This window comes from Phyllostomus discolor, chromosome 13 (assembly GCF_004126475.2).
Source record: "Phyllostomus discolor isolate MPI-MPIP mPhyDis1 chromosome 13, mPhyDis1.pri.v3, whole genome shotgun sequence".
Lineage (NCBI taxonomy): Eukaryota > Metazoa > Chordata > Mammalia > Chiroptera > Phyllostomidae > Phyllostomus > Phyllostomus discolor.
In genome coordinates, this window is record NC_040915.2 from 24114792 (window position 1) to 24136234 (window position 21443).

Here is a 21443-nt window from a genome sequence, read left to right on the forward strand (position 1 = left end):
TATAAAACCCCGGCTTTACAACAAACATCCCAACACCTCCTGAAATGCAAACCATCTGTGTTTTACATTTATCTTCAATAACCTGAGAAATAAACACCATGCTCTGGGTGAAGGGGCTGGGGGCATGGAGACGTTTCCTGTTGGATTGTTTCAGTGCATACCAGGCCTGAGTGCCGCAGGAAAAAACAAAATTCCAAGAAAGCGTTGTGGAGGCTGTTCTTCATGTGACTAGCTCCTGATAGGGCTGTCCCTCCCTAAACCTAATTATAAGTGGGTGGAAGGATATTAGGAACTCACAGGACAAGGGGGAGTGTGTTGCCTGCCTTCTCTGTCACGGCACTGCTTGACGGAATGACAAATGTGCAGCAGAGCGCTAACAAAGTTTGAACATCTCAAGGATAACAGACAACCAGAAACAATTATTTATTGAATATACATGCATTTTCCTCAGTGTGGGGGTATTTATTCCACTTATTAATGCAGCCACTTGGTGATATAGTTACATCTCTGTTACAGGTAAGCAGACAGACCCTCATTCGTAGGGGAAAGGAGTTGAGAAAGTGCATTTGATACTGTATCCTGGGGACCAGGGTGAGGAGGTCATCCCCTGGAAAATAGCGTTTGGGAATTTAGTTTGAAACTGCTGCTTAAGGCCAGCTCTGCATTGGAAATGGAAGCTTTAGAAATGGAAGTGGGATTTTGGAGACTTCCCTCAGAGGGAAATCTTTAGAAGTAAAAAGGCCCAGTGACTTGGGGTGAGAGCCTCTAGGACTAGCATCGTGCTTTGGGACGTCCACATCTCGTCTCCGGGACCGGGAGTTGGTAGGCGCGTGCAGGAGCTCAGTGCTTTGTCTTCTTTCGCACTGCTGGAGGCCACGAGGCAGCGATGCATCTCAGCCTGGTTAAATGATGCCAAGGACAGGCGCTGGCAAAGAGCCTTATTAAGGAGGGTGGGGGTAGGGGTGTCTTAGAGTCCTCCTAGGCTAGGCTTGGGCTCCGTTGCTCTCGCACCGAAAATCTGCCGACCCTGCTTAGCGTCCGCCAAGTCTTGGAGCTCTTCGGAAGGCTGGGCGACGCCTATGGTCGCCGGATACTTTGCCCACGGGAGCCCGCGTCCTTCTTGTAACTCGAGCAGGTCCCGGTGGGCCCGTTGCTATGGTAACGTTGCTCGCCCGGCTCCTATAGGCCGGGAGGAGGGAGGCGGGCCTTGGCGGACGTCACCCACACACGGTTTAGGGGTGCTGTCCCCACCTGTAAATAACTGTTTGCCTGGAAGAAAGCCGTGAGGTAGATGCTTTGTAAGTGAAGGGTTCAGGGGGGCGCATTAGTACAGAGTGAAGCATCAGAATCACGCCCCACCAACCTCCCCCCAAGTCCTCCCGTACCAAAGATTTTAAGGTCCTTCAAAGCAGGGGGAAGAAGGAGTAGTAACTTGGAATTTGGTCTGACCGGCCACTTCCCGTAGCCCATCCAGGCCACGCCCACGCAGGAGGGGCTAATTCTAGACCACGCCCCTTCCCCGGCGCCCGGGAGAGAACCAAAATGGAGGAATAGGGGTCAAGATTAAATTGAGTCAGCGCGACTAATCTCGCGAAGGCCTAGGGCGGGCCGTGTTCCGCATGCGTCCTTTGAGGCCACCCCGCCATTTGCTCGGCGCCCTCTTAGATGTGCGCCTGCGCGTTAGCTCCCGCGAGCTCACCGGTTGGGCGAACCCGCACGGAATCGCTGGGGCGCGCAGAAGGGGAGGAGTAGGCAGGATCAGGCGCGCGCGCGTCGGGAGTGACGTAGAAGCAGGCGAGTTGGGAGGATCGGCTGGGTAGAGTGGTGCAGCCGTGTTGTTTGGTGAGCGGTGCGTAAGGCCGCTCTGGGTACGAGGGCGCCCGTCTCACTGGTCCGCTCGATCCTAGGAGCAGATCCGGGGCAGAGGGAAGAGAGCGCAGGGTCAGGGGCCGCAGCTCCTGCTCCGCGGAGTCCGCCCGCCAGCCCGCCCGCTCTCGCGGGCCCCGCCTGTCAGGGTAAGCGGGCTCGCGCTTACCAGAGAGGACGTGAGGCGAGAGAGTGTGGGAGGCTATCTGGGCCTGTGGGAGGAAGGGGAGTGGGGCGTGTTGAGAGCCACGGTGTGTGAGACGAGAAAGGCCCATGGAATAGTGGTAACATAACAACCACTACCACAGGGTAATAGTATCCTAGTGCTGTGTGCCAAGACTTTACATAATACTTAAATATGCTTTATTCTGTTTAACTTCTACAGCAATCTTCCGGGGTGTATACTGTTATTAAACCCATTTTATACGGTAGGGAAACTGAGGCATGAGAGAGGTTAAGTAATTTATACAAAGCCCCACAGTTAGTCGCTGGTTTGGCTTCGAACTTAGGTCTCTCTGGCCCCAGGGCCTGTAATTTTCATTGTTTTGCACGAAAGGTGGGTGGGTGGGCGGTTGGGGAGGGATGAGTGAGAAGGGAGTGGGTAATCCAGAACGCGAAGAGAATGGTGACGTGAGTTTGGAACCTTGCAGGCTTCCCCCTTCTTAGTTCTGGTGGCCCCGCAACTTTTCCCTGCTGTTCTGCGGCTTTGTGAACTTGAGCTGTTGCTCTGGAGGAGCCGACTCAACAGGCCTGGGCCCGAGGGGTGGTTTTACTGCGGTTCAGTCCGTGCGGTTCAGTGCGGAGTAGTAAGTAGTGTCTTCCGACAATGTGTGTTTTGGGGTACCCGGGAAGACGGCGGCGGCGACTGCGGTCCGTGGTCGTTTGTAGAGCGGCCCCTCTACCAATTTGCTGCCATTTCTTCTGATGTGCTTCTACTTCCTTTTCCATCTTGTGCATGCGCTGCGAAGCCTTTGTTCAGCGCTCTAGAAGGGGGACGTGATGTTTTCTGTTTTCTTGCACACTTAGGTTTAAAACAGGATCGGAAAAACCAAACATTCATTTCCCAAGCTTGCTCAGGATTGCTTGCGGAGAAAGCTTTCACGTGGCTGTATCATTAGTTGCTCTTTCAGAGATTTGTTGGGTAAGCAAGGAGCTTTGTTTTGGAGTTGTTTTACAGTAGACGTAATCGGGAACGATCGGAACAGACTGTACTGGAGTTCAGCACAAGGCAGGGACTTCAGTAATTCCTAGGATGTGTGTGTGTGTGTGTGTGTGTGAGAGAGAGAGGGACCTTTCCTTCTGGCATAGTCTAGTACTGGGAAACAACAGGTATCAATTAGTACTTGTCTTTTGCTTTCATATGGAGCGAAGTAGCTCATGTGGAGTCGTTTTAAAGTCAGCCTGTGAGGCAAACATTGCATGTGATCAAATTCATCCTTAAAAATTCCTTAGGATATGACAGATCTGTTTGTCAGTGGATCCAGCAGGCTCAGTTTTTCCTTCATCTTGGAAACTCGTTACTGGTTCTTTGTTTATAACCCAGATAAAGCACTTAGGTTACCTTTAGGGACTGGGTTGCACAAATACACATATTCGAAGGGTGTAGTCGTTCTGCGTGGTGAGGTGCTCTGAGGTGCAGGCACTGAGAGGCTTGAAAGGAGGAAGACTAACCAAGGAGAACAGTGTGTGTGTGTGTGATTCCCACCTCAGGCTTATTCTGGAGCATGTGCTCACCGAATGGAAAGTGGCAGGCAGAATTGCTGGCACTATTATTGTTATTTCACTTTTTGGCTAGCATATTCAGTAATTTATGCTAAGGTAAATGTGTATCCTATGACTCCTCTTCAGTTTTTGAGTGGCACTACATTAGGGGCTTGCAAGCTATTGTCTATTTCCTAACAGTTTTCCTAGATAAGAGTTTGGTGCAGGAATGTCATACATATTTTTGCCAATAGTTTGCTTTTGTGTTCCCCATTTGTCAGATATGTATAAGTATGGTTAGCTTTTTAAAAAAGAGACGTTCTTTTTGAAATGGAAGTCATGATGCTACCTTTTTAAATGTCTCTGAATTTCAGTTCTTTTGCCTGTAAAACGTAGAGGAAGACAGCATTGTACAAAGTTGTGAGTTTTCTCCACTGTTATTTTGAAGCAAACCCCCACATTGCATACCAGTCACATAATTTGCATTATCTCTAAATGATAAAGACTTTTAAAAACCCTAACCACAATATAAAATAATACCCAAAACGGGGGGGGGGGGGGGGGGGGGGGAGTGAGGGAAACCCTCACAAAAACCCAAAACAAAAAAGTAAAACCAGCAGTCATCGTTCAGACTTCTAATGGACTCAAAAATGTAATCACTTTTTTGCCCCGGCTAACCATTTGTTTAAAGCAGGGCCCAAGTAAAGTCTATACATTTTGATTGGTCGATATGTCTTCTAAGAGTCTTTTAGTTTGATTTCTCACAATTTGTTGAAGAAGCTGGGTGGTTCTGTAGTTTCTGGGTTTTGCTAATTGCATCACTGTGCTATCATTTAACATGTTTCTCTGTCCTCTACATTTCCTGTAAGTTGATAGTTAAATTTGGAGCTGTGGTCAGATTCAAATTACATTTTTGGTGGTGGGGGGGGAGCAAAACTCTGGTCAAAACGTGCAGGGAAACATCTTGGCCAGCAGTGGAGCGCAGGTGCTGCAGTGGCCCCATGGGTGGTAAGGGAGCTGAGAATGCCGTCTGCCAGTGCTGTCATGGTTGTCCTTACGTCGAGTGAGACGCATTACTTACTCGTGTTTGAGGCGGTGCTGGTGTAAAGTGTAACATACATATTTATGTACAGTACATAGTACTTGATAATGACAATAATTGATTAGGCTACTTGTTTGTGTAGTTACGTATTATATATACTATATTTTTTATTGTTACTTAGAGGGAACTCTTTCAACTTATAAAAAAACCTTGCTATAAAATAGTACGCCATGTTATACCTGCAGCAGCCTCGTACATCTGGTGTTTACAGACTCTCTTGATTGTGTCAGTTTTTCTTGTGCTTGACTCAATCTTGTGGTGTTTTGTAGTTTCACATATGCACAGGTTTGTAGCCTGGGAACGGTAGGCTCTACTGTATATAGCCAGGTGTGAAGTGGGCTGTGCCTTTTAGGTTGGTTTAAGTGTGTTCCGTGATGTTTGCACAACCGTGAAATTGCCTAATGATGCATTTGTATTTCTCAGAATGTATTCTCTTAAGTGGCGCACAGTACCTGGTTGTCTCTTTTTTGTGATGATAACAGCTGTTGTGATTATTTTAATAGCTTTATTGAAGTATAATTTGAATATTATAAAACTTGCCTATTTTAATGTAGAGTTCAGTGATTTCTGGTAAATTTAATGAGTTTTGCAGTTACTGTAATTGAGTTTGGGAACATTTCTATCACTTCAGTAAGATGACTCATGCCTATTTTCTGTTAATCCCCATTCCTGTCCCCATCCCACCGCTGTAGTCTTTCTGTCTTTATAGATTTGCCTTTTTTGCTTATTCCATATAAATGCCATTATGATTATTCATTAGGAATCACAAAATGGTGATATTCTATCATTGCATATTCATTTTCATTTATTAGCTGTATAACTTCTGAAGAAAAAAACCTCAGCTATTTGATTACTTCAAGGTAATCAAATAGGAAAGACAAGATAAAATTTAAAAAAATACTAAGTTGATTCACTGGCATTCTCTCAGTGGTGACCAATTAAGTTTATTTTCTTAGTTCACTATGAACTCATGGACTTAAACCTATCTGAGAAGTTAAAAAAATTTTTTAATCCTCACCCAACAACATTTTTTCATTGCTTTTATTAGAGAGAGGAAGGGAGAGAGAGAAAGAGAGAGAGAAGTAATTAATCGGTTGTCTTCCATAAGCACTTGACTGGGAATCGAATCTAAAACCTAGCTAAGTGCTGTGACCAGGAATCAAACCCGCAACCTTTCAGTTATGGGACAATGCTCCAACTGGCTGAGCCACACTGGCCAAGGCCTATCTGAGAAGTTTTTTTTTCTTCTTTTTTTTTAAAGATTTTATTTATTTTAAACAGAGGGGAAGGAAGGGAAGGAGAGAGAGGGAGAGAAATATCAATGTGTGGTTGCCTGTCATGTGCGTTGCACTGGGGACCTGGCCTACAACCCAGACATGTGCCCTAATTGGGAATCAAACCTGCGACCGTCTGGTTTGCAGGCAGGCATTCAGTCCACTGAGCCACACCAGCCAGGGCATGAGAAGTTTTAATGCACTGTAGTAATTATCCATTATGGTTGTTCATGCTGTCTTTGACCAGACTGTAAGATTGTCTTAGCTGGGGAATCTGGTTCTAAAGGTTTAGTGTAAATACCTAATTGTCCCCTGTTTAAGCTGTTCTTTGCTGCTTGGAGGCCAAAGGCAATTTTTTGCCTGGGTCACTGTTGTTGCTTTTGCTTTTATGGAAACATCTGCAGGAGTGGTACTCACTTCCCCTGAAGTAATTTATGGTTGTGTTTTAAATGACCCTAAAAAAGAAGTACATTGTTTCAGTTAGGGAAATAGGGAAGCTAAGTGCTACCAATTTAACATTAATGGATACAGGAATGGTTTAAAGACCTTTTGCTGATTTAGGTTTAGAACCTAACATTTCTGAGTCCCAACATTTTCTTAATTATGGTCAAATAGTAAAGTCCACACGCAGTCTGAAGTTCTACCCCTTTTCTGATGTTCTTTATTTGTTCATTTGTAAGCTTTTCATTCATGCCTGTTGTGTACGGATTGAGCGAACAGACTCTGCCTTTAAGGAATGCCCACCTACATGTTAGCAAGAGACCACAGTCTACTTAAATTTCAGAGTAATCCTAGAAAGTCTGTGATTTCAGAGAAACATATGTTGACGTGTAGAGTGCCTTAAATAAATGGAATCTTCAAAGGTTGCTTACAAACTGACAGATTGGTTTCTTAGAAGTTTTTCAGCGAAGCTGCTCTCTGGGAAGTGCGCTTTCGCCTTTCCCCCACGCCCTCCCCCGACGCATTTTCCTGCCTCTCTCTTTCTTGAAAGTTCCAAAGGCCCTTCTTTTGCCTCAGTAGTTTCCTGAACCCACTTCGTCCACACCTCACTTCTACTCCTGTGACTTTCTAAATAAACTTTTCCTTGTAGTTGAGTCTTGGCTCTGAATTCTTTCTTAGCCAGAACTCAAGTGCAGAGGTTGCTGGACCAAGGTCTGGTCTGACTCCACCTGTCTAACACACTGGTGACTTTTTGCCTTCAACAGTTGTATCTTCGGCGTTTAAAATGGTAGTTTTTCTGTTTAGCTGCTCAGTGATCTCTGAACAAACAGGTCAATAGGGATGGTGTCAAAGCATCAACAGAGAGATCTTATCAGAGCTTAATTAGGGCTCCCAGTTAGGGAACTAAACTAAGGATCTTTTTAGCATTCACCTACACTCCCCTTGATTTAGAAGAACCAAACTGCACCCACATCTCATCTACCTAACAAAAATAATTTTTTTACCTTAATACTGACCTCTTGGTGGACTTAGGTCAACAAAGACAAGCGACATGAGAAATCATGAATCTCAGAACCACACCAAGAGAGCCACTGGGAGCTCAGGCACACTTTTTGCATGTCTCCACGTTACCATCACAGTAATTTTTTAACACTCGGACAGTTTGAACAATGCATGGCTTGTTTGTTGCTCTTGATAAATAGAAATTATTAAATAAGTCCATGGCCATACTTTAAAAATTATTTATTTATTTATTTATTTATTTATATTTAGAGATGGGAAGAGAAGGAGAAAGAGAGGGAGGGAAACATCAATGAGTGGTTGCCTGTCATGTGCCTCCTACTGATGACCTGGCTGGCCTGCAACCCAGGCATGTGCCCTGACTGGGAATCGAACCTGCGATACTTTGGTTTGCCGCAGCCCGTGTGCAATCCACTGAGCTACGCCAGCCAGGGCAAATTCACATATTTCTTGTGGCTGTTAAAGTTGAAATTAGTGTTTACCATTTAAATCCCTATTTGCACTAATCTAAGGAGATACTATATTAAGTTTGTTAATTGCCTCTACTTCAATTTGACTTTTGAATTGTAGGGAAAAAGAATTTCTCTTATTTGTAGAATGGAGAGGGCAGTCTCATTCCCATATCCATGGTATAGGTGCAGAGACTTAAGTGTAAGAGTTTAGATCCACATTCTTTCAGGCTTTCAGAGAACCTGGTAAATTTAAACTGGCTACAATGATTCCTTTAGAAACATTTCCATGATGTGGTCTCTGAGCAAAGTTCTGTGAAGCTGTGAAAGTGACAGATAAGGGCATATTTGTCGTCACAGGGGACTCTTAGTCTTTAGGCATTCTGGAGAGGGCAGGAAACTGGCTTAGGGTGATTTTACTCCTGTGCTAAAGGGAAGCTTGGGCAAATGTTTCTTCAGGTTTCTTAATAATTTTAGTTTCTTTAGGTTAAAGAACTGTGAGTGTGTGTGTGGAGAATAAATACTGTAATAGTCTTAATATTTTAGTTTAAATTGGTGACATAAAATATTGTTTTGATGCCTTTGTTTTGTTAATATAACAATATGTAAATTTATGTCATTATAAAATGTGTTTTTGAATCTAGATCAGATCAACCATTGGCTTGCCCTCTGTCATAGTCAGCTGAAGGTGCCTTCCGAAGCTTCTTCAGGATGCCTGCAGCACTTGTGGAGAATAGCCAGGTTATCTGTGAAGTCTGGGCCAGCAACCTAGAAGAGGAGATGAGGAAGATCCGAGAAATTGTGCTCAGTTACAGTTATATTGCGATGGTAAAAATCTCTACTCTATTTGATCCACCATCTGGTATGGACTTAGGGAATATTGAATGTGAGATTTTGAAATAAATGATTACACTAAAGTGATGGTAAATTAAACATGATGGAAGGTTATATTGCTTTCATGAAACATGGTGGTAGCCAGTATATCTGAGAAGGATGTAGTCTCTGGATGTTTTTATAACGTTACTGTGTGTTCGAAAGTCTTCAAGGCAGAAGTATGTCAGCAGCAGAGCACACCTGTCCCTTAGATATGGCAAATTTGTATAGTATTTAAAATAATTTTAAAAATTATTTGCCAGCATTTAAAAATCAAGAGACCTTACTTAAATTCCAGATTTTTGCCATCTCTGGGAAAATTGGGAAGACCCAGCAATGTAGGGGCCACATTCCTGCCTGACGTTGTGTGGCTGTGTATTGTGGTGGTGTCGAGGGCCGGCCCTTTTAGAGGAGGCATGTACTCTAGTTTGCTCCAGCACCCGTTACGTGTAGCCATTTTTGTACCTAGTTTGCTTTATTCCTTTACACGAGCTGCCTGGAGTTTGTGACTTCTGCTGTAGAGCTTGTAGAATGAAGTCTTAGGTTGGCATTTAGTATTCTCCATGATCTTGTTCTTTTTACTCAAGCTAAGTAAGGCTGTTGTTTTTTTCTGAATGGCATTTTCACCTCCCTATTTTTGTATTTTTATTCATATACTGTTCTCAACCTAGAATATTAAATTTTTTAATTGATTTTAGAGAGGGGAAGGGAAGGAGAAAGAGGGAGAGAATCATCAGTGTGAGAGAGATAGATTGGTTGCCTCTTGCATATGCCCCAACTGGGGACCATACCCACAACCCAGACATGTCCCCGATTGGGAATCTAACTAGTGACCTTTGGGTTTGTAGGACGACACCCAACCAACTGAGCCACACCAGCGAGGGCTAGAGTATTCTTAATTGCCTATATATCTACCTGTTGTTAGTCACCTACTTCCATTCCTGTCCTGCGCAGGATCTGCAAGTTGTTGTGCAAAGCTTCATGATTTTAGTGCTTCTGTAGGTGTCAACAGGATCAGTATTTAAAAAAAAAATATTTTATTAATTTATTTTTAGAGAGAGAGGGAGAAAGGGAGAGAAACATCGATGGGTTGCGTCTCACATGCCCCCAGCTGGGGACCTGGCCCACAACCCAAGCATGTGCCTTGACTGGGAATTGAACCAGCACCTTTTCAGCTCGCAGGCCAATGCTTAATCCACTGAGCGACATCAGCCAGGGCAAGATCAAAATTTGTATTTTAAGATATATCTTTCTTTACCTCAATTTATAAAAGTTAGGGACTTGCCACCTAACTTTTATAAATTGAGGTAAAAATTTTGTTTATGAATGACCACTCCAGCATCCAGTATTTTGTGAAACCTGATGATGAGAGACTTTTTTTTCCTTTTCCAGGACACAGAATTTCCAGGTGTTGTGGTGCGACCAATTGGTGAATTTCGTAGTTCCATAGATTACCAGTATCAGCTTTTACGGTGCAATGTTGACCTTTTAAAAATTATCCAGCTGGGCCTTACATTCACAAATGAGAAGGGAGAATATCCTTCGGGAATCAACACTTGGCAGTTCAACTTCAAATTCAACCTTACGTAAGTGTCTGAGACACTTTTGGGTGTTGTTCCTAGAACTGCTACATTTGTGTAGACTGATTTTTAACTGAATTTAATTTTAAGTTTTGTTTCCACCGAACTCAGGTAAGGGTTCAATGGAGCAGTGAAGCAGAGAATGGAATAGAGAATCTGAGAAAGTAAAGTTCCTCTTAAAGAACTGTTACAAGCTAACAATAAAAAGACAGTCCAATTAAAAATGGGTAAAAGATCTGAATAGACATATCTCCAAAGAAAATATGCAGATGGCCAGTAAGCCCATGAAAAGATGCTCAATCATGTCATTAGAGAAATGCAAATCAAAACCACAGTGAGATACCATTTCACACCCACTCTGTGGCTATAATAAAAAAGTAACAAATGCTGACGAGGATGTGGAGAAATTAGAATACTCATACATTGTTACTGGAAATGTAAAATGGTACAGCCTCTTTGGAAAATAGTTTGGCTGTTCCTCAACAGGTTAAATGTAGAGTTACCATATGACCCAGCAATTTCACTCATGTCCAAGAGAAATGAAAACATGTCCGTGTAAAAACTTGGGTGCGAATATTCATAGCAGCATTATCCATAAGGACCCAAAAGTTGAAGCAACCCAAAAATGTGTGAACTGACAAATGAATAAATTAAACAGCGTATGCATGGAATTGAATGTTACGGAGCAGTAAAAGGGAATGAAGTACTGATGTATGCTATACATGGATGAACTTCAAAAACATGCTGAAGGAAAGAAGCCAGATGCAAAGGGCCCCATATATGATTCTGTTCATTTGATCTGTCCAAAGTAGGCACATCTACAGAGACAGGAAATAGATTAGTGGTTTCTAGAGCAGGGGTTGGGAAGGTTATGGGGTAATGGGGAGTGATTGCTTAATGGCAACAGTGTTTCTTTTCGAGGTGATGAAATAATTTATAATTGGTGGTGGTGGTGGTGGTTGCATATCTGTGCTTTACTAAAAACTATTGAATTGTATACTTTAAATGAGTGAATTGTTTAGTATGTGAATTATATCTCAAAAAGACTTTAAAATTAAGTCAATTTTCTAGTTGAGAGATTAGTGTTTGAATTGAAGTTCTGCCATTTTTTTTTTCTTTTTAAGATTTCATTTATTTAGTTTTTAGAGAGGGGAAGGGAGGGAGAAAGAGAGGGAGAGAAACATCAATGTGTGGTTGCCTCTCGCACGCCCCCTACTGGGGACCTGACCTGGCCCTCAACCCAGGCATGTAGCCTGCCTAGGAATTGAACCAGGGACCCTTTGGGTAGCAGGCTGGCACTTAGTCCACTGAGCCACACAAGGCAGGGCCAGCTGTTTCTTCACTGGTTGAAGAAACAGCTGGCAGGCCCACTGTTTGGGTCAGTTTTTTCCCCTTTTGTGATTTAGTTTCCTTATCTGTAAAAGAGGGCTGTTAGTATCTTTCATAGTAAAAATAAGGTATAGAGTGGGTGCTAATCAAAGGTAGTTGAAACTGAAGACTGTCCGGTAGTGGGGAAAATTGATGCAATTTTTTAAAAAGTTGTGATAAAAAAATAAAATCTACTGTCTTTGCACTGTTGTGAAACAGACCTTCAGAATTTTTTTATCTTGCAAATCTTAAACTTTATACCCATTAAATAACAAGTCCCTTTTTCCTCTCCCCCAAGCTCTTGGTAACTACCATTCTACTTTGTTTAGGTGGACTCTTACAGCATCTGTTGTTTTATGAATGACTTATTTCACTCAGTATGAAGTCATCAGGGTGCATCCATGGCGTAGCACATGGCAGAATTTCGTTCCTAAAATCGAATTGTGTGTATAAGCTACATTCTGTGTCCTTCATCTGTTGATGGACATTTGGGTTGTTTCCACCTCTTAACTGTCAGAAATAGTGCTGCCATGTACATGGATGTGCCTGTACCTCTCTGAGACCCTGTTTGCAGTTCTTTTGGTTGTGTGCCCAGAAATGAGATTGCTGGATCATATGGTAATTCTGTTTTTAAGTTTTTGAGGATGATATAATTTTTAAGGGAAAAATTGGGGGGGAGACTATTAATTTGCTGATTGTTTGAGGTACTATTAGTGTATTTGTTATTGGGTTCCAGTTCTTTAATACTGCTTTGTTTAACTAGGCACCAGGGGCATTTGATAGCTCAGGGATAAATTTTTTGATTATTGTCCATGTGTTTTAGAGATTTCTGAGTTTCAAAGAATAATTTTGGGAGATAATCTGGATCTTTAACTGCATTATTTCAGTCCATTGCCAAAGCCTGATATTTGTAACAAAGCCTGATGATAACATAATATGCAAAATAATGTAATATTTTTATTGCAGAGTTTGTATTTAAAATAATGTTAAAAAAAAGATTTTATTTATTTTTAGAGAGGGGGAACAGGAAGGAGAAAGAGGGGAAGAGAAACGTTAATGTGTGGTTGCCTCTCATACGCCCCCTATTGGGGACCTGGCCTGCAACCCAGGCATGTGCCCTGACCAGGAATCAATCTGGTGACCCTTTGGTTCCCAGGCCTGCACTCAATCCACAGAGTACACCAGCCAGGACAAAATAATGTTTATTTGAGGTGGAATAGAAGACTGTTCTTAATTAGTGGAAAAAATTAAAATTGTGGTGGTTTTCTTTCTAGTTGTCTCACCCAAGTTTACGTGAAAAAACGAAAACAGTGAATCCTAGTGGAAAAGGAGTTACTTCCCTACTTTTGTGTTATTTTAAATATTCCTTGTTTAAATTAAGTGACACATCTTTACAGTGAACTATTATGCCAGAGTTAACAAATGCCCACTACTTCTGTTACATTTTCCATCCGCTAAGAAGCGAATACCTTCTTTTTCAGGGAGGACATGTACTCTCAGGATTCCATCGATCTCCTTGCTAACTCAGGACTGCAGTTTCAGAAGCACGAAGAGGAAGGGATTGACACATTGCACTTTGCAGAGCTGCTTATGACATCAGGGGTGGTTCTCTGTGACAACGTCAAATGGCTTTCATTTCACAGGTCAGCCCCAGAGAGTGTGTATCTCTTGATCTGGGAGCAGGAAATTGAAGTATATTATTTTGGAAGTCTTACTGGCTCTCTCCTGTTGGTCACTAGCAGTTATGAAATTGGAATGGTAACTTAACCTGTGTTTGTTTTTCAAAAAACACTTTGGAGCTCATACTGGTTCGTGTCACACAGTATTGGGCTCTATCACAAGGCTGTCAGCGGGTGTATTCCAAGTGGGAAGATGGAGGGTGGGGAGGGTTGAAGCACTCGGTTGTCTTTTTCTTATCTTTTAAGTGGCTGGCCTGGAGTTGCCTATGTACTTGAAAGCCAGACTCTCCTTAGATGTTATTTATCCTTTTCAGTACTTTTTAGAAAGTTTTGTTGAATAAAAACTCACATTTATAAACCCTTACATATTCTTATATATATTCCATATTAGTGTATGTTATTTTTTAATGGAAAGTTCTGATTATAGTAGGACAAAGAGCTTTGAAAGACTGAAAGGTCACGTCATAATCTATGAGAAATAAAGTAGTTGAACACTGGGGCCTAATAACTGCTGCTTTTTCACCTTCGTGCCTCCTTCTTTCCTTGCAGTGGCTATGATTTCGGCTACATGGTAAAGTTACTTACAGATTCTCGCTTGCCAGAAGAGGAACATGAATTTTTTCATATTCTGAACCTTTTCTTCCCATCTATTTATGATGTGAAATACCTGATGAAGAGTTGCAAAAATCTTAAGGTACAATATTTTTCTTAATACTAGTAACAATAACAACAAAACCCCAAAAAAGCAAACTTACATTTTGCTTTGTTATTTGTGCAGCATATATTCTTGTGTGCCTGCTAGGTGCCGGCATGGTGCTAGACAGGTTGTGTATAGAGCTGATTGGCAGAGGAATTTGTGTGGTTACTGGCTTTAACCTGGGCATGAAGGGAGCCCCTCTGCTTCTCTCACCTTAAGACAGAGCTTTCTTCACTTAAGGACCATGAAGCACATGAAACTTTGTAATGTGTGGAGTATGTGCTTTTTGTCAGGAATGAGGTCTGTCGTGTGCTAGACTCTCAGATCAGAGGAGTTCTCCAGCCTAGACCAACAATTTTCAACCAGTGTGCCATAAGAATTTTTAGAGCGTGAAATACCTGATTAATTAGTCAGGGCACTGACCTCTTTCCCCTTAGATTGTCAAATAAAAAAAAAATTATGCCCTGGCTGGGTAGCTCTTTTGAATAGAGCATTGTCCTGATACAGTAAGGTTGTGGATTCTGTCCCTGGTCAGGGCACATACAAGAAGCAACCAATGAAGGTGTAAATAAGTGGGACACAAATCAATGTTTCTCTTTCTCTCTCCCCCCTCCCTCCCTCCCCCTCCTCTAAAATCAGTAAATTAAAAAAAAATTGCATTAGCCAACACAGCAATAGCCAACACAATAGTAGCTATGCAGTGTGAATTCCTTGTTCTTGAACCATAAATATATCTTATTGGTCACATTGCATAGTTAGGCTTTGTCTGATTGGTTTATTCTCAGTACCAGATATCCTTATATAGAAGTATAGCGCCTGATTTTTTTAAAAAGTCACTTTGGAGCAAAAAGGTAGGTAATTTTATTATTAATATTTTTTGGTGTGTCACAGAATTTTAGTAATTATGTGTCATGAAATGAAAAAGGTTGAAAGTTGCTCCCCTAAACAGCGAAATAACTCACTACCCTAATAAATTATTGACATAAGAGGTTTGCTGTCTTGAATTAGATTGGCATTTACTGTTTCTTAAGCCTTGTTTTACAGCAGTTAGGACTTTATGGGGTAGAAATCTGGCAAAATTAATAATGAAGAAAGGAATGAAAAGTGGAATATAATACAGTGTATTATTTGGAGGGCTGGGGAAAGGCCTGATAGGCAAACAGCCTGTTCCCACTTCTCACCAGCAAAAGAAACTCCAGAATGGACTTAGTTGATTCCAGTGGAGGAGTGCTAGGTCTGTAACATTGTCTTTGCTTTCCTTACACCTGTCTCCAGGGAGGTCTTCAGGAAGTTGCTGATCAGCTGGATTTGCAGAGAATCGGAAGGCAGCATCAGGCAGGCTCAGACTCACTGCTGACGGGAATGGCGTTCTTCAGAATGAAAGAGGTAAGGCTTAGGAGCTGGACAACCTTTGTGGGCTGAGGTTTGTTGAAGCCTTACAGTTTCTGTTGGAAGTTGATGATCACCCTGGAAGCAGTTGTTTTTCTGTTTGTTTTTTGGTTTGTTAGGATATTTAATATATGAAATGTAGTGTGGGAAGCAAAGAAGCATTCTGAAATGGAGACCACTCAGCATGTCCAATCTAGAAGTGTATTTGGTGTTCCTAGCAGCTCTGATTGTTGCAATTATTTGTTTCTCTTCTAATTTCTGTAATGTGAACACATTTGCTAGACCACCCACTTATCCCACAGCTAAGATCATATTCAACAGCTTTTCCTCTAAGGTTAGGAATAAGACAAGGATGTCCACTCTCACCAGTTTTGTTCAACATGGTATTGGAAGTTCTAGCCAGAACTTTTAGGCAAGAAAAAGAAACTAAAAGGCAACCAGAGCAAAAAAAGAGGAAGTAAAACTGTCGCTATTTCCAGATGACATATTGTTATATATGGAAACCTTAAAGACTCCGACAAAAAACCATTAGAACTAATAAATTCAGTAAAGTTTCAAGATACAAAATCAATATACAGAATTCTGTTGTGTTTCTTTATACTAATAATGAACTTTGAGAAAAGAATTAAGAAAACCTATTTATAATTACATCAAAATGAATAAAATACCTTGGAATACATTTAACCAAAGACCTGTACGTTGAACACTATAAGACATGGATGAAAGAAGTGAAGACGATACAAATGAATGGAAAAATACTCTGTGATCATGGATTAGAAGAACTGTTACTGTTAAAATGTCCATACTGCCCAGAGCAATCTTCAGATTCAGTGCAATCCCTATAGAATTCCAGTGGCATTTTTCACAGAAATAGAGCAATCCTAAAATTTGTGTGGAACCACAAAAGACTCCAAATAGAGCAATCTTGAGAAAGAACAAAGCTGGAGGCACCATTCTTCCTGAGTTTGCCCGCTGGAGTACAATACTTTCGGCAGTGTCTGGAGGCACTTTTGGTTGTCACATCATGTGGGGGGTAAACCCCATGCTACTACTGTCCAAGGATGCTGCTAAACACCCTGTAGTACTACAATACACTGGACAAGCTATCCCCCACCCCTTCCAAGACTTATCCTGCCCAGTAGTCCCAGGGCTGAGATAACACCCTGTTATACGTGCTTAATGTCCACAGTCTCACTCACGACACACTGGCAGACAACGTGTTATAGTACTCTGTTCTAAAGACAGGGAACAGTGGCTTAGGAAGAGTTGAAGTGATTTTTGTAAGGTCACATGGCGAGTCAGTCTGTAGAGCCCAAGCTCTTAACCATTGCACTGTGTGTTAAAAAGAGAAGGGGCACGCCCAGGCTGGTATAGCAAAGGGTCGCCAGTTCAATTCCTGGTCAAGGCACATGCCTGGGTTGCTGGACAGGCCTCTGGTTGGGGGCATGTGAGAGGCAACCAGTTAATGTGTCTCTCCCACATTGATGTTTCTCTCCCTCTCTTTCCATCTCTCTAAAAATAAAATCTTTACACTCCCCCCCCGCCCCCCAACCAATATGAAGGGACAAAATGGGACATTTATACTAACAGCTGCAGCTGCAGCATGGGGATCCTGACAGTAAAAGAACTCACGGAGAAATAGACGTCTGTTCGGAAAGGAGCATGAAGAGGTTTGGCACCTTTCTTTATGGAATAGTTTCTAGTTGGCTAGATTTTTCAGGACTCTAAGAGAGCTGGGAGGTGTTGATATCATAGTGTTGAGATTTGACATGATTCTTGGCATGACTCTTGGTGTGATTCTTACCATGGGTTCTCTGTCCCGTTCTGCAGTTGTTTTTTGAGGACAGTATTGATGATGCCAAGTACTGTGGGCGGCTCTATGGCCTGGGCACGGGAGTGGCCCAGAAGCAGAATGAGGATGTGGACTCTGCCCAGGAGAAGATGAGCATTCTGGCGATCATCAACAACATGCAGCAGTGATGGCCCGAGGCTCTGCGGCGTGGGCCCGACCCCAGAGTGGTGCTTACTGAATACTTACCTCCCTCCCCGAGAGAAACGCTTCTTTTGAGCAAACTGCCATCTGCATTGAGCAGAAAGACAATTTTGTTTTACCGAAGACAGAAGAGGTCTTTTAGACCCAGAAGAGGGGAGTTTGCTCTGCACTTGTAAACAGGTCTGACTTATTCCTCATCCCCAGGCCTCTTCTCCAGGTGCCTCCTGCCACCAGCATCCATGGCTCATGTGACACCTTTTAAAGTATCCAGGATGAGTGAGAACCAAACTAGTAAAATGTATATAACTCTAACCTGTTGTCATTCTTTTTCTTTTAAATTTGTTGCTAATCTCTGAGGATAAAGACTTCTTGCTGTGATTCTCAGCTGAGCTGAGGGTTTCCAGGAAAAGTGGAACAAAATGGTATTCTTGTTAAGTGTGGGCGATAGGTATTGGGTCTTTTTTTTCCTGAGACTTCTTGAGGACACTTGCTTTCCTCATACTGTTAGTCTTTTTTTTTTACATACTATTATATGGAAATAAATTACACACTCAGCGCTGAAATTTGAAGACTAGATAATGAAAACTTTCCTTAAAATTCTACTGAATCTGTCTACTCTTTATTCACGAGAGTGGGTATTAAATGAACCACTTAAGTGTCTGTGCTGTTGTGCCACTGAGATTTGCTGTCACATGTGCATCACTTGAAGTCATTTTATGTTTTCATATAATAAAATCATGGGTTTGATCCTGAAGGAAATCAGTTAAGATCCGATTTTTGGATTATCAATCTGTTGTGATTTCAGACGGCTGTTTGTATTCCCCCACCTCTCCTCTCTTTTCCCTGCTTTTCCTGCCAGCAAACCCGATGAGACGTTAGGGAGACGGACTAATGTGGGTACCAGGGACCGGAGTCTTTACAAAGTTTTAGTGGTTCATATAAACAGGGCAGTAAGGAATTTGGTTTATAGAGTTCTCTTGGAGTAATATCACACAACTGGGGTAGAAAGCTCAGGACTGTAATTTTTCCCGCCTAGTCATTTAAAAAGTACACTCTTTTGAATGACTACAGTATGGACAATTTGGAAAAATCAAAAAAAAAAAAACCCATTTGCAATGGTGGTGGAAATGAAAACTGGTAACTCACTGAAGTGGATGTCTTGCATTTTAAAAGCTTATAGAAAACTCAATTTGAAATGATTCAAAAATGTCAAGTATTATAAGCTGATATTTAAGATGCTTGTAAATATATTTATGTTTTTAATTTTGTATAATAAAGATTTCTTTTTAACCATTGGCATGAAGGTTTGGTTTTTCATAGCTGTGAATTTCTGGCTTTAGAAATAGACGTTCGCTGTCAGTAACAAAAGCGTTTTGTCTGCCCCCAAACTCTTGCCTCCACTCCCCAAAGTGAAGCTTTTAATGAGCAGCTGTGTAAATGGAATCATCACATCACACTTGTCGCTCATTATTGAGCCTTCTTAGAAACCAGTTTTAACTATTTTGGGGGACCAGCCCATTATATATGGTGATTTATCTTGTTAATTAGTGGAATTCTTGTATACAAATTGAACTTCTGATATCCTCAGAACATAGTTTCTAGCCCTTTCTGTTGTCATCAAAAAATGTGGGGGTGTAAGAAGTGAGGTACAGGAGATCGAGGGTTTTGACTGGCATGTTCACGTACAGGATGTGAGATATTTATTACTAAGATTTGCAGTAAAGGCAGCATAGGTCAGTGGCTTCCAGCCAAGGTGCTTTGGTATGTGGGTGACTATGAGTTCTGCACAGATGTCTTTCCAGATGGGAATTAAAATAGGAATCATCTTTGCCACAATTGAGGGCAGACTTGCTGACTTGTCAGGAGAAATGTTCAGATGAAGTGTTGAGGAATCCAGTGTTGAGTGGGGGTCTGGTCCTTTATTGCATGGGAGAGATGAGCTTATTGAAGTGCTAAGGAAAGGGCACAAGTACAGTGGAACAGCAGGAACTTCGCCTTGTGTACGTAGGAGTGTGTGCAGGGCTGTGTAGCGGTTATACGCAGGGAAGGATGCTCCTGAAGATGGACCAGGAGAACGCTAACTGGGGGTGTAACTACGCCTCCACATGCACTGCCAGATGTTCTTGAAGTCAAGTTCGGCTAACCCAATCAAGTTGAATACCGAGCCTAGTTGTCAGCTAGTGCTGGTGTGAACGAGCTCAGTTTAGAGACCTCCAAGTACAGGCTATTAGTGAGTATTCTTTCAATTTCATAATTTACTCATTCAGTAAGTTTCCCCTAGGCATTGTAAGTAGGTGCTAGGGATAAAACAGCAGAGAAAACAGTCTCTATCCTCACTGGAGTTTGCAGTCTGTGCTACCAGGCAGTAAATAGTTACCAAAAATACAGTTTGTGAACTGTGAAATATAGGACACTGATGTCCTTGAGTTTGAAGTTCAGGGACAGTCTTTTTGGAGAAAGGCCATTGAAGCTGAGACTGAAGAGATCAGTAAAGGTGCGTCAGGGGCAAAACCCTAGATGACAAGAGGACTTACTTGGTGGGTCCCAGCAATTAGGAGGCCAGTGTGGCTGTAACTTACAGCAAGGATGAGAAATATCTTGAGAGATGACCAAAAGGTAAAGGCTGGTATCCAGCAGGACCTTGTAAGCCACACTCAAGGTGACTTTTTTTCCCCAGGAGCAGTGGGAAACTACTCCCCCCCCCCCCCCCAAAATGGTATTGACAAGATTTGGCGTGCAATTTAGAAGAGTCATTGATATATAAAGAGTCATTGATATGTAATTGATATATAAAAAATTAGGCAAGTGCAGATATAGCATATTGGGAGGTTGAATGTAGTCATCTGGGTAAGATGATGGTGGTTTGTATTAGACACCTTTAAAACTACTTTGGATGGCCTTGGCTGGTGTGGCTCAGTGGATTGGACGCCCGCCTGTGAACAGAGGGGTCGCTGGTTCAATTCCCTGTCTGGGCACATGCCTGGGTTGTGGGCTGGGACAACTGGTGGATGTTTCTCTCCCTCCCTTCTCCTCTCTCTGAAAATAAATAACATCTTTAAAAGAAAATTTACTTTGGATGGGGTGAAGGACCAACTTATTCTTTAGTTGTTAAACAAACACATTTTATCCACTCAGAAGGTTTGAGTGAACTCAGTACTTTGGCTTTTTGGGGTTTTGATAATTACAGAGATAGAAATAAGAACCATTTACTTAGAGTAGCCTGAGTACATTATATAGTATTGGAAAGAGAGAAGTTTGAAAGGAAATAGAATTGTGAGATTTGTTATTTTATGCTGTTGGGTAGTTTTATTGCTTAGTTGTCAAATATTAATTCTTGTTCTCACCAAGGCAGTAATAGCCAAGGATAAAACCGACAGGTGGTGGTTTTGGTAAACCACAAAGGTTAGGATTTCTGCTTGAATAATACCTACTGCTCTTTACTCAAGTGGAAGGGAATATTTTTCCATCTCTGCAAGGGAAGCATTTGTCCATTTTAACAAAGACCGTAGAACTGGTAGCTAGCTGTCTGCTTAGTCATTCTATATCTTTACAACCAAGAAGGTTCTCCAACCCCTACTAATAACCATCTTCTTCCTAAAGTGGATTTAACTGCATAAAAAACCATGAGGATCAGTATTTCCACTTTTGAGTTGAGCATTTTTAAGTTCTAAAAGCTAGGTCTAAACCAAACGAACAACCAACCAGTAAATCACAGTCTTTAAAACCACCCCTGAAACCTTTTCCTTCCTAGAGAGTTCCTGTTAGTGAATTTCGTTAGTGCTGTCCACAATAATCCCAGCCCTAGGAAAAAACTGAAAAATACACTGGACACTGAAGCAGAAAAGCCTTCACAATGAATTCCAAAAGAAAATAGTTCCAATCATTGGGAAAGTGTGCTCCCTCTCAACCCCACCAAACTAACTGTTAAGTCCTAGCACCTGGGTTATTACGGGAACATGTTTCTGACTTTGTTCCACTATTTACATAACCAAAGAGAAGAACGGACCTCAA

At 42.0% G+C, this 21443-nt stretch overlaps 1 protein-coding gene and 1 long non-coding RNA gene across 4 annotated transcripts; one reads left to right on the plus strand and one right to left on the minus strand.

Moving 5' to 3' along the window:
* Positions 1 to 805: 805 nt before the first annotated feature.
* Positions 806 to 1786, minus strand: LOC118498061. Of its 2 annotated transcripts, none has more exons than XR_004900588.1 (2): positions 1700 to 1786; positions 806 to 1269 (listed from the first exon to the last, which is right to left on the minus strand). It is a non-coding gene; the product is annotated as an uncharacterized LOC118498061 (long non-coding RNA). The 2 variants fall into 2 exon arrangements; XR_004900587.1 differs by lacking the exon at positions 1700 to 1786 and adding an exon at positions 1386 to 1628.
* A 15-nt stretch (positions 1787 to 1801) lies between these two features.
* On the plus strand, positions 1802 to 18729 carry CNOT8 (CCR4-NOT transcription complex subunit 8). 2 transcript variants are annotated; one of them, XM_028527977.1, is made up of 7 exons: positions 1802 to 2015; positions 8498 to 8681; positions 10119 to 10312; positions 13156 to 13317; positions 13903 to 14047; positions 15326 to 15436; positions 17270 to 18729. In XM_028527977.1, exons 2-7 carry the CDS (start codon positions 8565 to 8567, stop codon positions 17417 to 17419), a joined length of 879 nt encoding a protein of 292 aa, XP_028383778.1. In that variant the 5' UTR covers positions 1802 to 2015; positions 8498 to 8564; the 3' UTR covers positions 17420 to 18729. The 2 variants fall into 2 exon arrangements, with proteins under 2 accessions (XP_028383778.1, XP_035870786.1); XM_036014893.1 differs by lacking the exon at positions 1802 to 2015 and adding an exon at positions 2987 to 3007.
* Positions 18730 to 21443: the final 2714 nt, after the last annotated feature.

What these genes read in the sequence shown, in the direction of transcription:
- CNOT8 (XM_028527977.1), top strand. Translation starts at nt 8,565, where the DNA reads ATGCCTGCAGCACTTGTGGAGAATAGCCAGGTTATCTGTGAAGTCTGG. An exon ending in AACTTCAAATTCAACCTTAC is followed by an intron (nt 10,313 to 13,155) that starts GTAAGTGTCTGA and finishes CTTCTTTTTCAG; the next exon opens with GGAGGACATGTACTCTCAGG. An exon ending in AGAGTTGCAAAAATCTTAAG is followed by an intron (nt 14,048 to 15,325) that starts GTACAATATTTT and finishes ACCTGTCTCCAG; the next exon opens with GGAGGTCTTCAGGAAGTTGC.